Source organism: Cucumis sativus, chromosome 6, assembly GCF_000004075.3.
Source record: "Cucumis sativus cultivar 9930 chromosome 6, Cucumber_9930_V3, whole genome shotgun sequence".
NCBI lineage: Eukaryota > Viridiplantae > Streptophyta > Magnoliopsida > Cucurbitales > Cucurbitaceae > Cucumis > Cucumis sativus.
Genome location: NC_026660.2, coordinates 7273495 through 7292475, shown reverse-complemented (window position 1 = coordinate 7292475; position 18981 = coordinate 7273495). Strand labels below are relative to the sequence as shown.

Genomic DNA, 18981 nt, shown 5'->3' with positions numbered 1-18981 from the left:
TGAATTTGTTCTTGCTTTGACATTTGGCACAGAACTCCTGCATTCACAAGAAATGTGAAAAACAAATCAATGAAATTATGGATTAAAAAACAATTTTTAATATAGAAAATTAAAACAAAACTGTAACTAAAAAGAATATAAATTGTTCGATATCACTGCACTCACAGGTCATTGAAATCTCCTACTTGAAATATCTTCCATTCATATTTAAGCATGCAAAATTTTGTCCAAAATTGATTTTTAGTAGGAGAATAAATATACCAAAATTCATAAAAGTTAGGGAAAAATTAAAATATTTGTTTCAAAAAAAGAAATTAAAAAATATTATGCTCCAAAATTCATATTTAATTGGAAAACAATTTAGAATTTTAATGAAATTTCTCCTTTTGAATGTAGGAATAAATAGAGAGCTGAAAGGGGTAGGGTTCTTGAAAATGATCCATGAATGGACAACTAAAGTATTATGCACCAAATTCAGGTTTGACCCTAGTTTATCGATCAAAGTATATCTCTCCCACATCTAAAAGGTCGAAAATTTGATTGCCCTCCCTGTATTCATGTTTTCCAAAAGAAAAACAGAAAAAATGAATACATCCTTTTGGGCAAAAAGATTTCCAGTTCAGCCAATTGAAAGAAGGAAACTAGAAATAAACCACAAATGTGAGTTAAGGCCTCTATACACTAATTCCAACAGCAGTTTCACAACAACTAAAACTAAAACCAGTTTAAAATTTAAGACATCCACAACTTCTGACCCAGCAATTCACGATCTGCAGCCGGACCCTCGGTAGCAGCAAGCTTCTGAATACGTGAAGAAAACTCTTCGGCCTGACAAAGCTTAATGTTAGAGCTCAATGCAGTAATGAGAACAAAAAAAATTATGATTTAAAGGCACTTTTTCATGGTAAGCTATGCTAGGTCTGTTTTCAGAGAGATATGACCGAGCTCTATCATAAATTTCCTATGTATCTCAAAAAATAAAACTAAGAACCATCCACTTAAATGGTTTCCTGAATTATTAAAGAATTCCACAAAAGATCAATCAAAAGCTAAACCATACAAAAGCTGTTCTCCTTCAACCATGTCTTGTAGATCATCGGAAAATTACTTGCTCATTCTCTTGGCTTGTAAGAATATCAATTTTTATATTGTCACAACTTAAACTTTTACATTTTTGAAGAATGAGACAAATTACTACTTCTAATCATTACATCAGCCATAAACATTTTTTAGCCTCAATGTATTTTCACAAAATTGTAAGCCTCTTCTCTTGTGGTTCAAAGGATGTGTAAGTCTTGGAGCCAAAAGTTGGAGCCTTGCCTCGAGGCAAGTCTCCAGGTGTAGCCTTTTAAAACATTGCTTTATCACATACATCATAAATTAATCATACACATCCGTTGATAGTTGATAATGCCAATAAGTGTATAAAAAATTGCTCGACAATTTATGAGAACTTATTATGGTTCTTCTAATCATTGATTCCACAGTCCTAAGATAAACCAAAAAATACTTTTGTATCTCAGAAATGAATTTAAAGATTTCAGTCGGAGAATTGCAGTCTGATGAAGGTCTAATAACATAGAGAATAATGAAATATTTTTATGCTTAGAAATCTATTTTACTACGGTCATGGTTTAAAGAGGTTTTACAAATGGATAAGCTATGTATACAAGCAGCACTAACCTTTTCATCGATCCACATTAATGAACTTAATTGATTGTTTAAAATTCGAACAACAGCATCTAGCGGTGTCATCCCATCAATCACATCAAGTTCACCTCCCTAGATAAAAATAAATAAGTAGATGTATGATTTATCTATTACCACGTAGAGGAAAATCCAAGGCAAATATATTTGACTGTTTTCCTTTACCTGGTTCGCATTTAGGGTCTGGATAATTGATTTGATCTGTTCTGTCATCTGCTCTAATTCCCGCTCTATATATTCAGCTTGCTCATACCTGCAACGTCATTAGATTGAAAACAAGAGAGAAAATTGAACCTTTGGTACAACGACGGAAAATTAATCTACTTTCTAATTCAGCCATAAAATTTTTTTAAAAAATTATTGAGTTCCCCAGGTGAAAGATTTGTAGGATTTACAGCCCAATTGATCTTCTACTTTCAGTGTATACACCTTTAGTTAATCCCCCCAAAGTGTATAGATGCAAGATCAAAACAATCGGACCATGCTAGAGACTTGCCTTGAAAAAACGTGTTGGTTCTTTTCAAACTAAATTTCGGAGAGAAAGAATAGCTTTAACTGCATTGGACCATAAAATTTGGGAGAAAGGCTTCAAGGGAGGACCCACTAGAAGTTTAAAGGCGTCGTCCTTTTATTACTACACTTTTCTAAGAATATCCAAAAGAAGTGGGTTCTATCAGAAAGGTGAAGATCTACTATTTTGTAGACCTATTAGAAAGGTGTTCTATTATCATCCCTCCATTTGAGTTTCTGTTACTCAGTTAAGTTTAACTATGAGGAAGCTCAAAGCATTATCCAATAAGTTGAAAATTGCTTAAAACTATTGCTTCTATGTAAAAACATTCCCCTTCACGAAAAACGTCATCTTATTTTCCTCATAGTGTTCCTCCATCTAAATTCAAACAGATACATTTCGCTTGAGCTTCTTTCCCCATCAAGCATGAAAGATCTAAAGAAGATAACTAGCCAAATAGACTCAAAAAAAAAAAAAAAAGGTGTTCTATGTAAAAACATTCCCCTTCACGAAAAAATGTCATCTTATTTTCCTCACAGTGTTCCTCCATCTAAATTCAAATAGATACATTTCACTTGAGCTTCTTTCCCCATCAAGCATGAAAGATCTAAAGAAGATAACTAGCCAAATAGACTAAAAAAAAACAAACAAATCTGCGTGCCCAGCACCAAGTTCCAAAGACTAGTGTTAAACCATCATCGCTAGCAAGATCTTATCAATTTATGAATTGAGTACCAACTTTTCAGATCCAAACAACAGTCACATTTAATAAACTCCTCATGTATAGTTTGTAGTTTTCAAGCATTAGTCTCTTTTTACTTTCTCAATGATAAGTTTCTGATAGATCTCCAATATTGCATCAGTACAGCAGGAGGAGTAAAAAGAAATATAACGTGCACATGAATAGCACGTGAGGGTTAGTAAAGGTAAGAGTTAGTAAATTTGTTGTTAGTATAAATAAAAGGAGTTGTTGGTGGGAAAGGGAGTTAGGTTTATTTTGAGAATTGGTTTTCTGTTCTTCCTTGAGAGAGAGGAGCAGAAGAGGGTTTCTATATTGTAATCAGGAATTATTCCTATTCTATCATCAATAAAATAGTAGTGAATTCATACCAAATTGGCTTCCATCAGTTTCTTGTTACAAAAAACATAAAGATAAAACAAAAAAGAATATCTTAAATATAAAAGATTGTACCCTACAACATGCAATTAAAGTAAAATCTACCACTCACATTGCATCCCTTGTAGATGCAGCCTCGTCATCAAGAAGTAAACCACGTTCATCCTTGTAAATGCGCTCAGCATCTTCTTCCACGCTTACCAATGCCTTGTCAACCTGATAATTGAATATAGACAAATTCAATGGGTTTATTAAACATACATGAGAATATGTGCAATTAAAAATTTCTCAATAATTCTCAAGTTGTGAACTCACTTCCAATTAAGCAAACTTGCCATCTTAAAGCACGCTTTGTTAATAAAACAAAACCGAAAAATAAGAAAAGTCAACGGTAGGTGCTACTTTCCCAATATTTGAGTTGAGACATGAGGTCATAAGAACCTCTAGCACTCGCCTTTCTACAGCTATCTATGCTCACTTCAGCTATTCTAGGTTAGAACTCACATTTGGTCATTGGACTTCCAAGGAAGTTGTAATTTAGTCTCTAAAGTTTAGTATAACAAGGTAGACACTATACTCCTGTGGTATTGAATTATGACAGTGCAATGCTTGAACTTCAGTATCTTTAGTCCCTAAACCGTGAATTTGTCTAATGATCTGCAAGGTGATTGATTTGGTTAATAACTGTTCCTTCAAGGATGCAAAGGCATGAGGAATAAAGTGTTATGTTACCACCAAACATGAACACTCAAGAACAACACAAAACACATTAAAAAATAGAAATGCATATTGCAATATCAAAATAAGTTACAATACATCAGGCATTCAAGAGAGCTATTCTCTCCCAAATCCTCAAAAAGAATTCTTACTAAAATGACCCACCACCCCCACTAACGATTTTTGGATTAAAATTTGAATCTAATGAACTTCCAAAGTTCCTTCCAATATCTTTCTACCCCTCCAAAGATCCTACTTTAAGAACACAAGACCATAGGTAAAGTGTCTACCTAAAAGCAAATATTGAAGGGAAAAGACAAACAAGGCCGCAGGTGAATACCTCTTGTTGGTGAGTTTCGATCAACTCCAATTTCTTCTCCAACTCAGCTTGGGTCTCAACCACCTTTGCAACCTCAATCTAAATTCAAAATAAATGCATTAGAGCAATCTATCTTTCTCATTATTCCTTTTTGACATTTAGATAGAGAGAACCCTCTTTCCAGAATGGGTTTCAACATTCTTCCGAATATTTCACCTTATCAATAAATGTCTCACTAAGAAGAAAAGAGACAACTTTTAAATAAAAATAAATACATAATAATAGTTCAAGATAACCCATTTGATCAATGAAGATATAAAGAAAAAAATTAAGTGAATCATTAAGATAAAATGAGTCCAGTCTGTACTTTTTTCCCAAAAAGAAAACAACACTTTTCATCAATAAAATAAAAAGAGACTAATGCTCAAAGTACAATGAAACAAAAACAAAACAAATACAAATACAACCAATTAAGAACTCAGTAAAAGACTGCAGCCTGAAGATTAGAAAAACACAACAGCAAAAATAATCAAAAAGAAAATCCCTTTGAAGGCCATCCTAATGAAGAATTCTCACTAGTTCATCAAGTAAAGAGGACTAGTAGGAAACCAAACCAAAGCACCAATATGCAACACAAATTCCAACAAATAAAACAAAATATGCCACTCAAGATCCAGTGTGTACTTTGATGCCTCCTTTCACATTGAAGATTTCGAAAAATATTCTTTTTGTTTTTTTACAAAAAACAAAAAACAAAAAACCTAAAAAAAGTAGTTCCAAGAAAAATATAAATATAAATAAATAAATAGATAAAAGGAAATCAAAAAGAGAGATGGTGAGTGTGACATTCTTTTTATCTAGTAGTTTAGGTTACTTTCAGGGTGGTCGTTCCTGTGAAAAAAGACTCGTAATTATTTCCCTTTCCTCATTTCTGCTGAGTAAGCCTACTTTCCATTAGCCCCTTTGGTTAGTTTCTCTGTTGCAGCTTTTCAATTCTTTAAATGACCGTTGAAATAACAAAAATTATAATCAGTTGGGAGACAAAACATTAAGGTAAAATTGAACTGAGCACTGTCCAAAACACGCAGGGAAGAAAAAATAAAGGGATGTGAACACTTAAATTAAAGATTTCCTAACAAATATGCTCAGAGTTCATCTCGTGTAAATTAGGATCCAATGAAAGATACAGGTGAATAGTACAAGAATCAGATGGTCCAAAAATTCATTAACTAGAATTATCCTTTCTTATAATCATTTGCACATATTTTGTTAGAACAGACATAATAGCAAATTAAATTTCATATCTCATTGAAGATTTAAAATTTTTGATATTAAGTGGCATAACACCTCAAGTCTAAGAAGAATATCACGATTTTGCATAATCCTCCTATCCCACTCAGCAATAGCATTGGCCTGCTTTCGAAACTTTCCAGTACGCTCTTGGAGCTCTGCATTCCATTCCTTTATGATCTATAAAGAAAATGAAGAAAAAAGCAAGAAGCATACATTTCAAACAATTTAATTACCAAAAAAGAATAAAAAAAAAAGACTAAACAACGTTGGAGGGATGTTTATGATGATTCCATGAACAATGAACACAAAGACAATTTGCAAGAATATTTTGAAATTATTAATTGAAGTCAACTTAAGTTGAAAGAAAAATACTTTATTGGATGAATCAATGACACCAAAAGTTTTCTATGACATTTTCAATACTAGATGTGTAATTAAGTCATCAATTTATTTTCTGCATTACTAATTCTGGAACATTAATTGTCCCTAGTAATGAGGCACATTTTAAAAGTAGAATTAGAAAGAAAAAAACAACACTTCATCAATGGTATGGAATTATAAAAGTAGGGAAAGAAGCATGGTCAAGCTAGGTGAAACAAGGGGGAACATTTACACCAAGTCAATCATATTAACCATTGCATCAGAAAATCTAAAGAAAGGAATTTCTTTATCTTGGAAAAATCTTCTATTTCTTTCTTGCCATAAATTCTAGTAAAAGACTCTTATAAAGCCTCCCATACCATCTTTTTTTCCTTTTTTTGAAGGGGCATCCACCAAACTTATATGAGCGGAGGAGATTAGATTTTTGTTAGTGAGGCACATGTTGATTCCTTTTCTAAACCCAATAATAAATTTTGGAACAAAAACATTGGTAATTGTCTGAAAAAAGGCAACTCAAATGAACTGTGCAAATCTCCGATCATGAAAAAAGAAATACCTCTTCGACAGTCTTCCCTGTTATCTCAGATGGTAATTTTGGTGTAGAAGAAACTGTTGCACTAACAGTTGAAGTTGTACCACTGCATAAATGAAGAATAAAGCAAATGATGAATATAAACCATTGAATAATAACCAATCCATGCAGGTACTAATGTATAGTGGAATGAGTTAAGAGAGCTTCTATATAAACACACACATACATCACTAGGAAAGCAACTCAATCACATACATACCTACTACTGCTTGCTACAACAAGAGCTGATGAAGTCTGACTCTGACTTGAAGCACTGAAACCGGATGTGGTGGTAGCAGCCGTAGAAGCGGATGCCAAAGAAGGGAAACCTGCAAAGATTAAACAAAAGTTAGACAAAATACACTAGGTATATTGACATAATGTAGCAACATTCTGAAAGGAGTACTTGGTTACACCAATACAGCCAAAAAACCTATCGTGAGGTTCCATCTCAAAACCAATTGAGAATAAGAAGTAAATCCTCTATGTTAAAAGAAGTGTAAGCTCCATTGACCTTTCCAACATGGGATCCTTGATATGCCCCTCAAGAAGTAAAAACCCACTTAACAACATGACTCACAAAACTTATTTCGAACAGCCAATATTATAAACCAAATATCACGAAGTAAAACAAAGAAAGTAAAGAACTTACCGAAAGAGGCTGGCGCTTGAGATGATGAAGCAGCAGTTGATGTTTTGGTCGGCAACGATAAGGAACCAATTGCACTTGATGAAGAAGCCGAGCTTGTGACACCAAAACCAGTAAATGAACTCACAGCACCCGACGAAGCAGCCGAGGGAGCGGAAGATGCTGCTATGGACAAGGTAGTAGCAGCTGAAGAACTCGAACTAAAAGCTGGCACGGAGAAGGATGGCTGAGTTGTGCTATTGGCAGCTGGAGTAGAAGCACTGGTGGTAGTAACCGTAGAGAACAAAGGTGCCACAGAATTTGATAACGATAAAGAAGTAGGCTTCGTAGCTGTAGTGCTCGGAGCAGACGACCCTCCCGTCGATGCTGCATTGTTAATACTAAATCCGAAAGAAGATTGAGATGACGACGAAGCAGGTGTTCCGAATGAGAAGCTCGAGGAACTAGTAGAGGCTAGTGTAAGAGAAGAAGAAGAAGAAGAAGATACATTGGTAATACTAGTAGTTTTAGACAAAGAACCGGTCGGAAATGAAAACCCAGAAGGAGAAGCCACAAACGGTGAAGAAGAAGTCAAATTTTGGGAAGAACTCGAAGAAAGGGTGCTCTGGAATGGAGAAGTGGACAAAGATGACGCAAACAAGTTTGAAGTGGAAGCCGAAGATAAAGTGCCTGAAGAAGATGCACCAAAGGGACTAGACCCAAACAAACCTGAACCTGTACTGCCTGAAGATGTAGCTGGTGTCCCAAACAGAGAAACACCAGAACCGGAAGCGGCGGCAGAAGCGCCAAACAACCCTGATCCCGAACTTGCAGCGGATGCAGATGTGCCAAACAATGGTGCACTGGAAGTAGTTGCAGAAGACGCCCCTCCAAACAAGGACGGAGCCGATGATGCCCCTGCAGATGGAGCAGCCCCAAACAAGGGCGCAGATGAGGTCCCGGCAGATGAGGAAAGAGCCCCAAAGGAAGGCGCAACTGAGCTCCCAGAGGAGGGAGCAGCCCCAAACGAAGGCGCAGGTAAGCTCCCAGCCCCAAACAAGGAGGTGGATGAGGTCCCGGAGGAGGAAGCAGCCCCAAACAAGGGAGCAGAGGAGTTTGCTGACGAGGATGAAGCCCCGAATCCGAAAGAATTGAATCCAGTTGAGGATGAAGAAACCCCAAACAAGGACGAAGCTGAAGTTGCTGCGGAAGAAGGGGCGCTAGAGGAAGATGCTCCGGTGGAAGCGGAGGCGAGGGAGAAAGAGAAGGGAGAGGAAGTAGAGGTGGAGAAAGAGGAAGAGCCAAAGCCAAAGGAAGAAGAAGAAGGATTGGACGTTGGATTGGGAAATGGGGAGGAAGAGGAAGTAGGGTTTGAGGAGGAGGAGGAGGAAGACGAAAGAGATAAAGGGGAAGGGGATGATCCGAAGGAAAAGTTGGTGGATCCGAAGGAGAAACCAGTGGTTGAGGAAAATGGAGAAGAAGATTGAGAGGTGGAAGATCCAAAGCCGAAACCCGACATCTCGATCGATCTCCGGTGGAAGAGACTGTGAAGTGAAGGGTTTTAGAAGGTTTTAGAGGTAATCGGTACGAACGTACGAAATGTCCCATTTGCCCTTTTGCTAATAAATAGATCGATCGGACAACGACGGGATTAGACAGCAGCTCAAACGGCGGTGGCGCGTTTCGTCGACGTGGATAATAACTTTTGAGTCTATAGTTTATCTTTCAACTTTGAAGCATGTTTTTCAGTTACATTATATTTTAGTTTATGGGCAAAACAAGTTTTAAGGTGTTAATCTCCTTCCCTACTTAAAATGCCTAAACTCAAATCTTTTTTTTATATATTAATTTCGCAGTGATTTTAAGTTTATTTGAAGACTTGTAACTTATGTATATATTACTAAAAAACTCAATATCTACCATCGTTCTAGTCGCAAAATAAATGAAATACCTAACTAGATATCACTTTTAGATGTGTACTAATAGATTTTGGATGGGTATGAAAATATTTTAGGTTAACCATCATATTTCATAAACACCTTTTTTTTCTCTAAAACTATTTTAACAATTCAACTTTTTTTTAACTAATTCTTTTTTCTTAAAAAACAACAAAGATAAATCAAAACCCGTTTATCTAAGAGGACTTTAAACTATTTGTCTAATTGGACACTATCATAACACTCATTTTCAAGTTAAATGAAACTCAAAACATTTCATTTTTATGTCTATTTTTTTAAAAAAAAAATGTTTACCACTAAAATGTTGTTAGAAACAACCCAGCTAAATGCACAAAACTTATTTGATTGGTTGAATCTAAGAACAAGAAATTCAATCCAGATATATAAGATACAATATAAAGTCTTAATGTTGTTAATCTCATGGCTTAAGTAAATGATATTTGATTCTTTGTAATTAATCTGATGACTTCCATAATGGAGAAAAACATCAAACCATACACAAGTGCAAATTCTAGAAGTGTAATAAATTACCTGATTCCACATAAAGAGAGGAAAGAGAGAGGGAGTTGAAAGGATAAAACTAAATAATGCAAAGTTAAATAATCCATCAATGTTGAAAAGAGAAGAGGTCACTTATCAACAAATAACAAATAGTGAATGCAAGAAAGGGGAAACGTGACCTACTATCTTTGGAAATAAGTTCAACATGTGCTTATCTAATTCCATCTTTGTAAAGAACCCGAAAGCACAGAGAAGCTGTACCAGTCAACAGTACCAGAAAGCTGACCGGACCTTTCTACTTGCCGCACATCATCAGCCCATCATCTGCATGGTTCCATGGTCAGATTCTTTTTTTTTTTTTTGAAAGGAAAAAAAAAAACTTTTCAATGATACAGTAAAGATGAACCGTCAGCAAGAGTTGCACAGACAACTCAAGAAGATTCCCATGGCTAGATTTTTAGATATATCTAAACGCTATGCACATTTGGCCCACCAATGAGTTGAATAAACAACTCAAGAAATATTCACATTGTTAGATTTTCACTTGCCCACCAACTTCACAAGTTGTATTAAACAACTCAACTTCAACCGTGTTTATGGTTGAAGTTCACAAAATTAAAGGGAAACTTCATCTTTTCCTCTTTCTCTATTTTGCACATTTATCGAAAAACTCCATCTTACAACTTTGTACCACAAACACAAACTAACTTACACACTAAATTTCTTAAATGTCCCAAATGTCCCCTAAGGGTTCAATTTCATTGTCCCTTGAGAGTTCAATTCTATTGTAGTTCTTCACTTGTCACTATTTTGTTTTACCTTCCCAAACTTTTCAAATGATGAAATTAATTTTCGTTAACAAAACTTAACATCATAAGTGGATTCAAATATGTAGGTAGTCACTATCAAGTAAATGAATTGAATATGTACTGATGTTTGGGGGTTTTTTTTTCTGCAAAGTTTGGTAGCAAAAGAAATGTATGAAAGTTTAGAAACCAAAACAAAATAAACATATACGAGTAAAAAAATCAAAATATGAATTAAACTTAATTCAAACATCCAGTGGACAAAGACTGTGAGAGAAAATCACCTTCAAGAAATCTCCAAAGATCCCTTGCAAGGGATTTCTACGCCGTACTCCATAAAACTTCTCTGCAATTTCATCGAGAAGCTGAAGAAAAATGCTGAAGTTAGAATCCAACTATGCAACTTCAACTAAGTTTCTCCAAAAATTCATCTAAAAAAATCAAGATGAGAGATAATTGCACATTTCAAAAGGTGTTGATTCATCAAAGTTCGGAGAGTAACAGAAGTTGCACCTCATTCAGGACAGGTTCTCTCTCTAAACTTGACTTGTAATTTGCCCTTAGCATATTAAAAAGAGGCAACGCGTCTCTTTGCAACCTGCAAATGCATATTTAAAGTTTTGCTTACAAATCATAAAATTGCAGTACTGCAATACTGAAAACAGAATTAGAAGATATCACACTATAAACTCAACTTGCAAACAAGACAATTTGTCTTTTGGAGTTCTTAGAGTTGTTTTCCAATTGAAATACCTTTTCCCTAAAAGGTTTTAAGAAAAAAAGGCATTGCTTCCCGCTTCCTTCAAGAGAAAGGGGGCTTTTAAGTATTTTTTGAAATAATCTTAATTTGTAGCATCAATGAAAGCTTTGGCAATATTGACAAAAAGTGTTACAATTATATATTTACCAGGATTCTAAGACTCCTTACATCATGCACAGCTTGATGGTTTTTTTACCATTTCAGAGCTAATCTTTGTTCACTAAACTGGTTTTATTGCCATCATTCTTCACACTTCACACACACTACATCTGCTGAGTATATATATTGCTGCCTAGTTTATTTGTGACAAAGCAAATGGACCTTACGTTAGCAAAAGATAGACGATAAACTCAATCAGTTCTGAATCAGGAAGCTCGAGTTCTTCACGTTCTTCTACTTTCTTTAACTCATCAAATAGGACATTAGCATCCCTTAGATTACCAAGAGACAAGTACCTACACAAAAAACAACCTAGCCCTCAGAGCTCAAAAATTGTTGAAATGAAAACCCATCCCTCAAGAGTAATAAGTATCAATTCTTCACCCTATACACCCATATTAATGGAAGTAAAACGCATGAACTGTGAGTCTGACAATTACAGGGTTTGGAAGGCCACAATGCAGGTTTACTCGCATTCAAATTTCAAAGAAAAAATTGACAATTAAAATTTTCATAATTGCAAAACCTCCAATGCTTGACTTTTAAAATTGACTCATTACACTTCAAAATTGATTGCTCGGTGTAAACCCACTAAAACTATTTGCAACTATACTCATAAGTCAAATTTTCCATCATTTTGAATAGATTTGCTATGTGTCAATATTTGTCCATCCATATCATTAACTCATTATTCAAGAAAATTCCCTTGACTCGAGAATTTTTAATTGGTGGTAAGTATATAAATAAATTTATAAGTCTTACATTAAAACTGCCCGTGCAATAGCCATATCATCTTCACCTGGATAACACTGCGGGGTTGGGAAAAAGCACAAGTTCAGTTAACTAATGGAAACAGAATAAGAAAACACATAACAATATGATTGGCTAAACAGAATGCGTGCAATATCTTACGAGCGGATAAACAACATAAATGTTCTTTTTGATATGAAGGTAAACATAAAAAATAATCTTGATTCATTAGTTTCTTGGGCTCTGTTCTGGTGCAAAAATCACTGGTTTTTAAGTATTTTATTCTTTTATCTTTGAATCCCATTGGAAAGTTTTCTTGTAATCCCAAGGACTTGGGAAATCTGCTTTTGTTTGTAAATTTATCGAATGAAATTATATTATAGTTGTTTCTTTCTCATCTTTTTTCATACTCATGAAAATAAGAAATCCTAGAAAGCATGTACTCTCGTTAATTACAATCAAGGTGAAAGGTTCAAATATCTAATAATGATTGATGTCAATATTTTTATTCTACTGAGAAAGTATCAACAATAGAGTAATATTACCACAATATCACTAACAATAACATAAAAATTCACAGAAAAAAAATAGTTTTAACTTGTGTAGAAACTGCCGGTTCTTAACATTTCTAGTTTAAGCATGTTAAAAAATACTTTTGATGATTTTTTCAAAAAGCATCCATTAATATTGATATTTTAATAATACTTACTGCTCCATGAAATTGAGATCAACAGTTCTATTAACATTGTGATTAGATCTTTTCATTCCATTAGGAAATAAGAGATCACATCAGATTATCTTAGAAAAATATAGACACCTATATAAGTACTTCAACTGAATGACTGTCAAAAAGTACAAGGGCCACAAATTATGTGAAACAAAATAGTTACGCTCAAGGAACATAATAATTTTGGGATCAATTAGAAAAATGCACGACTTAAACCTTCTTTCAACCATGGCAATAAGTATGAAGGCATAATGAAAACTGCAGATCCTTGAAAAATGAGAGATAAAGGAAAGCTCTAAAACCTTGCCCATAAAATTCACTAATATAGAAGCAAATTTCTTGGGGTTATCTCCTCGAATAAAGTGATATGATACTCTGGTCATGTCCTGCAACATGTAAAATACTGAAAGATACTATTAAACCAGTCAAAGTGGACAAGCAACAACTGTTCCATCATTCATGGTACTGGACTATGCTTCAACAATCATATTGAATTCATGGTTAAAATGTCACGCACATGCATCCCATGACCTTGTTAGGAAATATATCATAGCAGCAGTCAGCAGTACAGCATGTCATTGCTAAATTACATACTCATAAAAAGAATGCTATATCTTCTTTCTATTAACAATTCAGACACCTCAACCGCATGAAATCTAGACATGATGAACATTAGACACAGACGTAAAATTTATTCAATCTCCAAAGGAACTGAAGTAACAGTAGACATGTCATTTGCAACTAAAATGAAGTCATCATACACACCAACACCAAAAACAAAAATTCTTGTAAACAAAAAGCAAGTTCAAACAAGTACTTAAAGTATATTCTTTGGCCGAACATACCACTTCCGGTGACTCAGAATATATATATGTAGCAAGCATGATATGAATTTCCGGAGATCCACTCCTTTGCGATCCAAACTCCATAGACCACCTGATATATTCAAAGATTTGTAGAAAACAAGTAGTCTCCTTCAGTACAAAGGAATTATATATAACTGATTCAAAGAGAGCACAAACCTAACTTGATACAAATGAATGTATGCCATAATTCAAACAGTTGCACTTAAAAATAAAATACTCGTTTTCCTTTTTTGTTATGCACACTCCCAATGTAGAAATGACTAATATTAGAAAGAGAATGGAGAATGTCTCACTTCAAAGCTGCTTTCAAAAAAGAGGAACATCCTTCAACCCGTGTTTTTGCAGCACCAAGTGCTTCAGAGAGTTGTTGCATATCATCATCTTCCCCCAAGTGTTGGGGTAATGGAATCTGAGGGAAATTCTTGTAAATTTTCCTGACACGATCTAACATAATGTTTGTCATAATCACATTAGAACTTCAAAAATAAGAGTAGACAACGAAAGGTAGTAAAGAAATGATATATTTTTTTTTTCCATACTGCGGTTACCAAATTAATCCTCAAATGGACTTGTCTTGGAAAGAGCAATTACGAACAGATGACAAAGTTACAAAAAAGAAACTGAATCTCAAATTGAAATGAAAATACCGAATAACAAACACTAAATCAGCGTTATTCAATTTCAGATCATGAGAAAACAACAATGCAAAGGAATTGCAATAACAACTTCCTTTCAAGAAGGCAATTTCTCTCCCCATCTCATTATGAGCCATGCCAAAATTTGGCCCAACTTTCAAACCACTAATCCACTCTATTTAACCATCCAGTCTAACCAACGTCCTAGGTTAAGGGGTTGAGGAGTTACTGTGTAATTACAATCATGCCACAAGTAATATCCCAATAACATAACATCCCCAACATCTACCCATAATCTTATAAAAGAAACACAGGAAACCAAATCAAAGGAACTCACCAAGAGTATTATCATCATAAGGAACTTTGCCTTTAACAAGTGTATCGACAAATAACACAGCAAGCTCTGATCCACAAGTAATCTGAAAAGTAGAAACTGTCAACCTTTTACAGCTAGATTGATGAAAAAATCTGAACTTCATTTCCCCATTCTCAACACTATTCTGGTTAATTGTGTTCATTTCAAATGGATGGAACAATGGATGTTGTATGTTTCTTTTGTAAAGCATCAGAATTAACAGAACAAATAAAATCTGAAGGCCGAGGAGATAAATCTCCGAACCCAGTAAAAAGGATCAATGAGACCATCCCTATCTAGATTTATTACAAAGCAGAGAAAATATTCATTCCAAATGAATCCAATCAGAGGCTCTCTCTTCTAAAAAACAACCTAGAAGTTGTACTTTCACAGAGAGAATGAAAAAAAAAGAAGCGAAATACAAAGCAAAAAAAGACAGAAAAAACAGCCAATTACAAAAGGAGTCAAGGAGGAAAAGAAAAGGAAACCATCACGAAAGATGCTACAATTGTCGATAAAATGACTATAGTAGACAAGGGAGTATTACAGAAAGCCGTTGAACCTAGTCATAGTCACACCTCCACCTAGACATCTTCAACCCCTAAAAGTCCTCCTATTTCTCTTGAGACAGGTGTTATACAAAATAAAAGAAACTCCATAGCACACTGTCAAAACTCTACGAAAGTAAAAACACGCCACAACAGACCCAAGAACATGGAAAAAGCTCTTTGAATACATTCGGAAGTGTTAATCCTCCAATGCAAGATCTCCTAGACAAAGAATCTACCCATCATAAGTACTCTAACATTTCATGATGAAGAAAACACTGAAGGGGGAAGCCACATAACCGACCGAGAGAAAAAAACCAAAAAAATGCTCACTTGAGTTTTTTTCTTTTTTCTCAAGCCTTAGTTTCTCAGCTCTTTAAGGCTTGAGTTTTTCCTCGGTTTTTTTATTTCCATTTTGTAATTACTCCCTGTTGTCTATCGTTTTTTGTAATTCCTTTGTTTCTTTGTTTTTTTTCCAATCAACTTCATATTATAAATGAAACTCGGTTGCTTATCAATGCATATATTTGTCAATGTTATCTTGAAGTCCGCAATGTCTTATGTTATGGATATTCCATATCATTATTATTATGTTGTGTCTCATGTCTCTATTCATGAATAATATTCATACACAATATAGAACGATCTACACTTCCATGTTTTGCCCATTCTCTAGAGTCAAGGACTTCAAATATGTAAAGTGAAATTGAAATTTCAAGGCCTAAGCAATAGCGCCATTAAGAATGTTACAAGGATGACACACTATGCTGCAAATGCTAAAAGGATATCCACGTTCAGAATTTAAAATGATGACACAGACACACTATGCTGCAAATGCTAAAAGAACATCCAATCCAGCAATTACATACGCAGAAAAGATGCAACTAGCTTTGACCTGCTCATGTTTCAACTGGGTACAAGCCCCTGACTGAAGAATATCCAAGGCTTCTGAGTACCTTTCTGCAGCCACGTATCTGTAATGAAACAACACATGTTCATGAACGTGCAATTTGATTGACCAGACCTCCATTTTTGCATAATCATTTGAGTGAAGACAGTGGTTTTAAAAGTAATTGAAAAGGCATAAGTCTAATGGTAATTGTGATTGATAAAAATTGCCAATTAAGGTTGTAACCAGTTTAAATAGAAGTGCAGCAAAGGTATTGAGAGAATTGCACATCTACTACTCATTAATAAGTATCTACAAATCAGACTCACGTTCTCTGAGTCCATTTTGCATAATAATTTGGAAATATTTCTTTTACAATCAAAACCAAGCGAACAAGGTATTATTGCTGTACCTTGCACTGACAGATTTGTACATCTGTTGAGCCCCATAGTAGTCACCAGTATCGATAACGTCTTCTATTTTAATAATATGCTGTAATAACAGTTTCAAAGAAGTTAATGCTACTGCAGATTAAACTATTTGCTCGACTCAGCTAAGAACAAATGCATTAGCCTAAAAAACAATTAGTTGACGATTAATGTGGGATAGGTTAAAACCAGCTACAAAGCAAGAACTCAACTAAAAGAGTGGGGTTTCTCTATTCTTTAATTCCGTATTCTTTATAAAGAAAAAAAAAATAACAATAGTAATGGCAGGCGTACATTACAGAGTTCAAAATAAATAATCGATGAAAATTCGATTCTTTTGATCCAAACACGTATCACTTTTTCTTCTCTTTGGGTCAGAAATTGATAGAAATCGCGAAAACAAAATAGCTACGTAATTTTTGCATTTCAATTAAAACAAATCATAACCAACATAGTAACAAAATGATACGCTGTAGAAATTGAGTCTTAAAATTCTTACCACCACTATAATTTCCCACTCAAGGCTCAAATTTGTTCATAACCAACGTAAATAATGAACAAAAGGTAAGAAAAAGATCATGTTTCGAACATTCATTACCTCTTGAACCGGAGGCAGTACAATTCGCCTAGATCTCGCACGGGACATGGTCTTCTGCAATGGATGCGAACTCATTTTGAATCGGCTAACGATCCCAGGAGAACGAATTCGTTAGTTTATGATCGTTAGGCAGAGAGCAACAAAACCAGGGACTTCTTCTGTTCGTCGTCGAATGAGCAGTGTAATCGAAAAATATGAAGGTATGAACAAAACAAAAAGGAGCATTTCTCAAAATTCACTATTTGAAAATTGTATGGATGACCTTTTTCACAAATTTTGAATGAAAACTAATCCTTTTTAAAACTTAAATTTTATAATGTCTTAATTGGATCATGACCAGTGTAAAATTACGAAATCAGACCTATTGGGTAACATTTACTCAATTATCGTTACAAGTACATTTGGATTAGGTTGAGGTAACTTTTTTATCAACTTAAATGTTCAAATTAAAAATTCATATTTGAATATCAATTTTACAAATTCAATAATAAAATGTAGATGGAAAGTTTGAAACGTGGCTATAACACTTCTATTTTATTGTACTAAAACTTTGTAAATCAATTACTACATTTGTTTAATACGTGAATCAATGGTCTCATCTAATTTTAGTACAAAATCTTATTAGATTAGGTTGATATTTAAAGTTCTAGCAAATTTGAAAACTAAATCTAATAAATTTAAAATTAATTTAATTGACTTAAATCTAACTCATTTCAAACTGCACTGAAAAAAATGTAAAAAACCACATTTTAGGAAGAAACAAAAATACCTCTTTCACCTTAGTAATTATAAAAATATTATCCATTTTTATCTAAACTCTTTCTAAAACCACCTTATTTTCTAAATCGACTTTATTGATCAATTGTTTTTTATTTTTATTATTATTACTTTTGGAAAATGATTCAAGAGAATACTTTATCATTTTTATTCTTGGACTTTAGGAATAACATGTCAATTTGTGGCCTAAAAATGCATAAATTCCATGTTGTGAGTAAAACAACTCAGACAGTGCTCTCATGTATCTATGATCCACACTCATGAACCTCTCATTGCTTAGATACTACATTTTTTTAGTCACATTTAAAATTATTAGATTTTTATCAATATTCATTATCATTTTGTTTTTAAAAATTATCACTATTTTTCTATTTCTTTTATTATCTATTATCTTCTACTCATGTTTTCAAATTCTAGATTAAAAAAAGTAAAGTTTCATTTTGTGTCTTCGTGGGATGTGTTTTTAAATAAGTTAGATTTAAGCCAATTTGATTGGTTTTAAATTTATTAGATTTAGACTAGGTTTAGTGTGTTTCAAAAAGTTAATATTTTATTTATATTATTTTAAGAAAAAATAAAATTAATTTAGTTTACCTAATATCTAATTTGATTTTATACTAATTAAATCTTTTTAATTTAAAAGAAAATGTATATAGAAATTTTTATTATTTTTTGGTTACTTTTTTACTTTTATCATTATTTTATATATATATAAAAAAAAAACCTTTAGTCCTTTTCTGAAAGAATTAATGAGAAGTAACAAAAGTAGATAGATTGAAGTTACCTTTCTTTCTACTAATTAAAATACACATAAGGGCATATGGGAGTGCATGGAATCATGAGGAGTATACATCCACCCCGACCGCCTTGCATTGCTGCTTGGGACACATACAAAAATAAGACTCTCTTCTTGTCCGACTCCAAACAGTATTTGATTATTGTCGTATCATATTTTTTATGCAAACATAAGCAAAATATAT

At 33.9% G+C, this 18981-nt stretch overlaps 2 protein-coding genes across 4 annotated transcripts; both read right to left on the bottom strand.

Moving 5' to 3' along the window:
• Positions 1-425: 425 nt before the first annotated feature.
• LOC101215672 (nuclear pore complex protein NUP62) lies at positions 426-8805 on the bottom strand. Its single transcript, XM_031887727.1, has 9 exons — positions 7269-8805; positions 6837-6945; positions 6602-6683; positions 5719-5841; positions 4393-4470; positions 3448-3551; positions 1873-1960; positions 1684-1782; positions 426-828 (listed from the first exon to the last, which is right to left on the bottom strand). Exons 1-9 carry the CDS (start codon positions 8761-8763, stop codon positions 733-735), a joined length of 2274 nt encoding a protein of 757 aa, XP_031743587.1. The 5' UTR covers positions 8764-8805; the 3' UTR covers positions 426-732.
• An 851-nt stretch (positions 8806-9656) lies between these two features.
• On the bottom strand, positions 9657-17495 carry LOC101205961 (Golgi to ER traffic protein 4 homolog). Of its 3 annotated transcripts, XM_011658561.2 has the most exons (12): positions 17225-17495; positions 16611-16690; positions 16205-16283; positions 14744-14825; positions 14065-14215; positions 13751-13841; positions 13208-13291; positions 12191-12237; positions 11596-11724; positions 11023-11107; positions 10794-10874; positions 9657-10027 (listed from the first exon to the last, which is right to left on the bottom strand). In XM_011658561.2, exons 1-12 carry the CDS (start codon positions 17297-17299, stop codon positions 10016-10018), a joined length of 996 nt encoding a protein of 331 aa, XP_011656863.1. In that variant the 5' UTR covers positions 17300-17495; the 3' UTR covers positions 9657-10015. The 3 variants fall into 3 exon arrangements, with proteins under 3 accessions (XP_011656863.1, XP_031743589.1, XP_031743588.1); XM_031887729.1 differs by lacking the exon at positions 11596-11724; XM_031887728.1 differs by lacking the exon at positions 13208-13291.
• Between the last annotated feature and the right edge of the window lie 1486 nt (positions 17496-18981).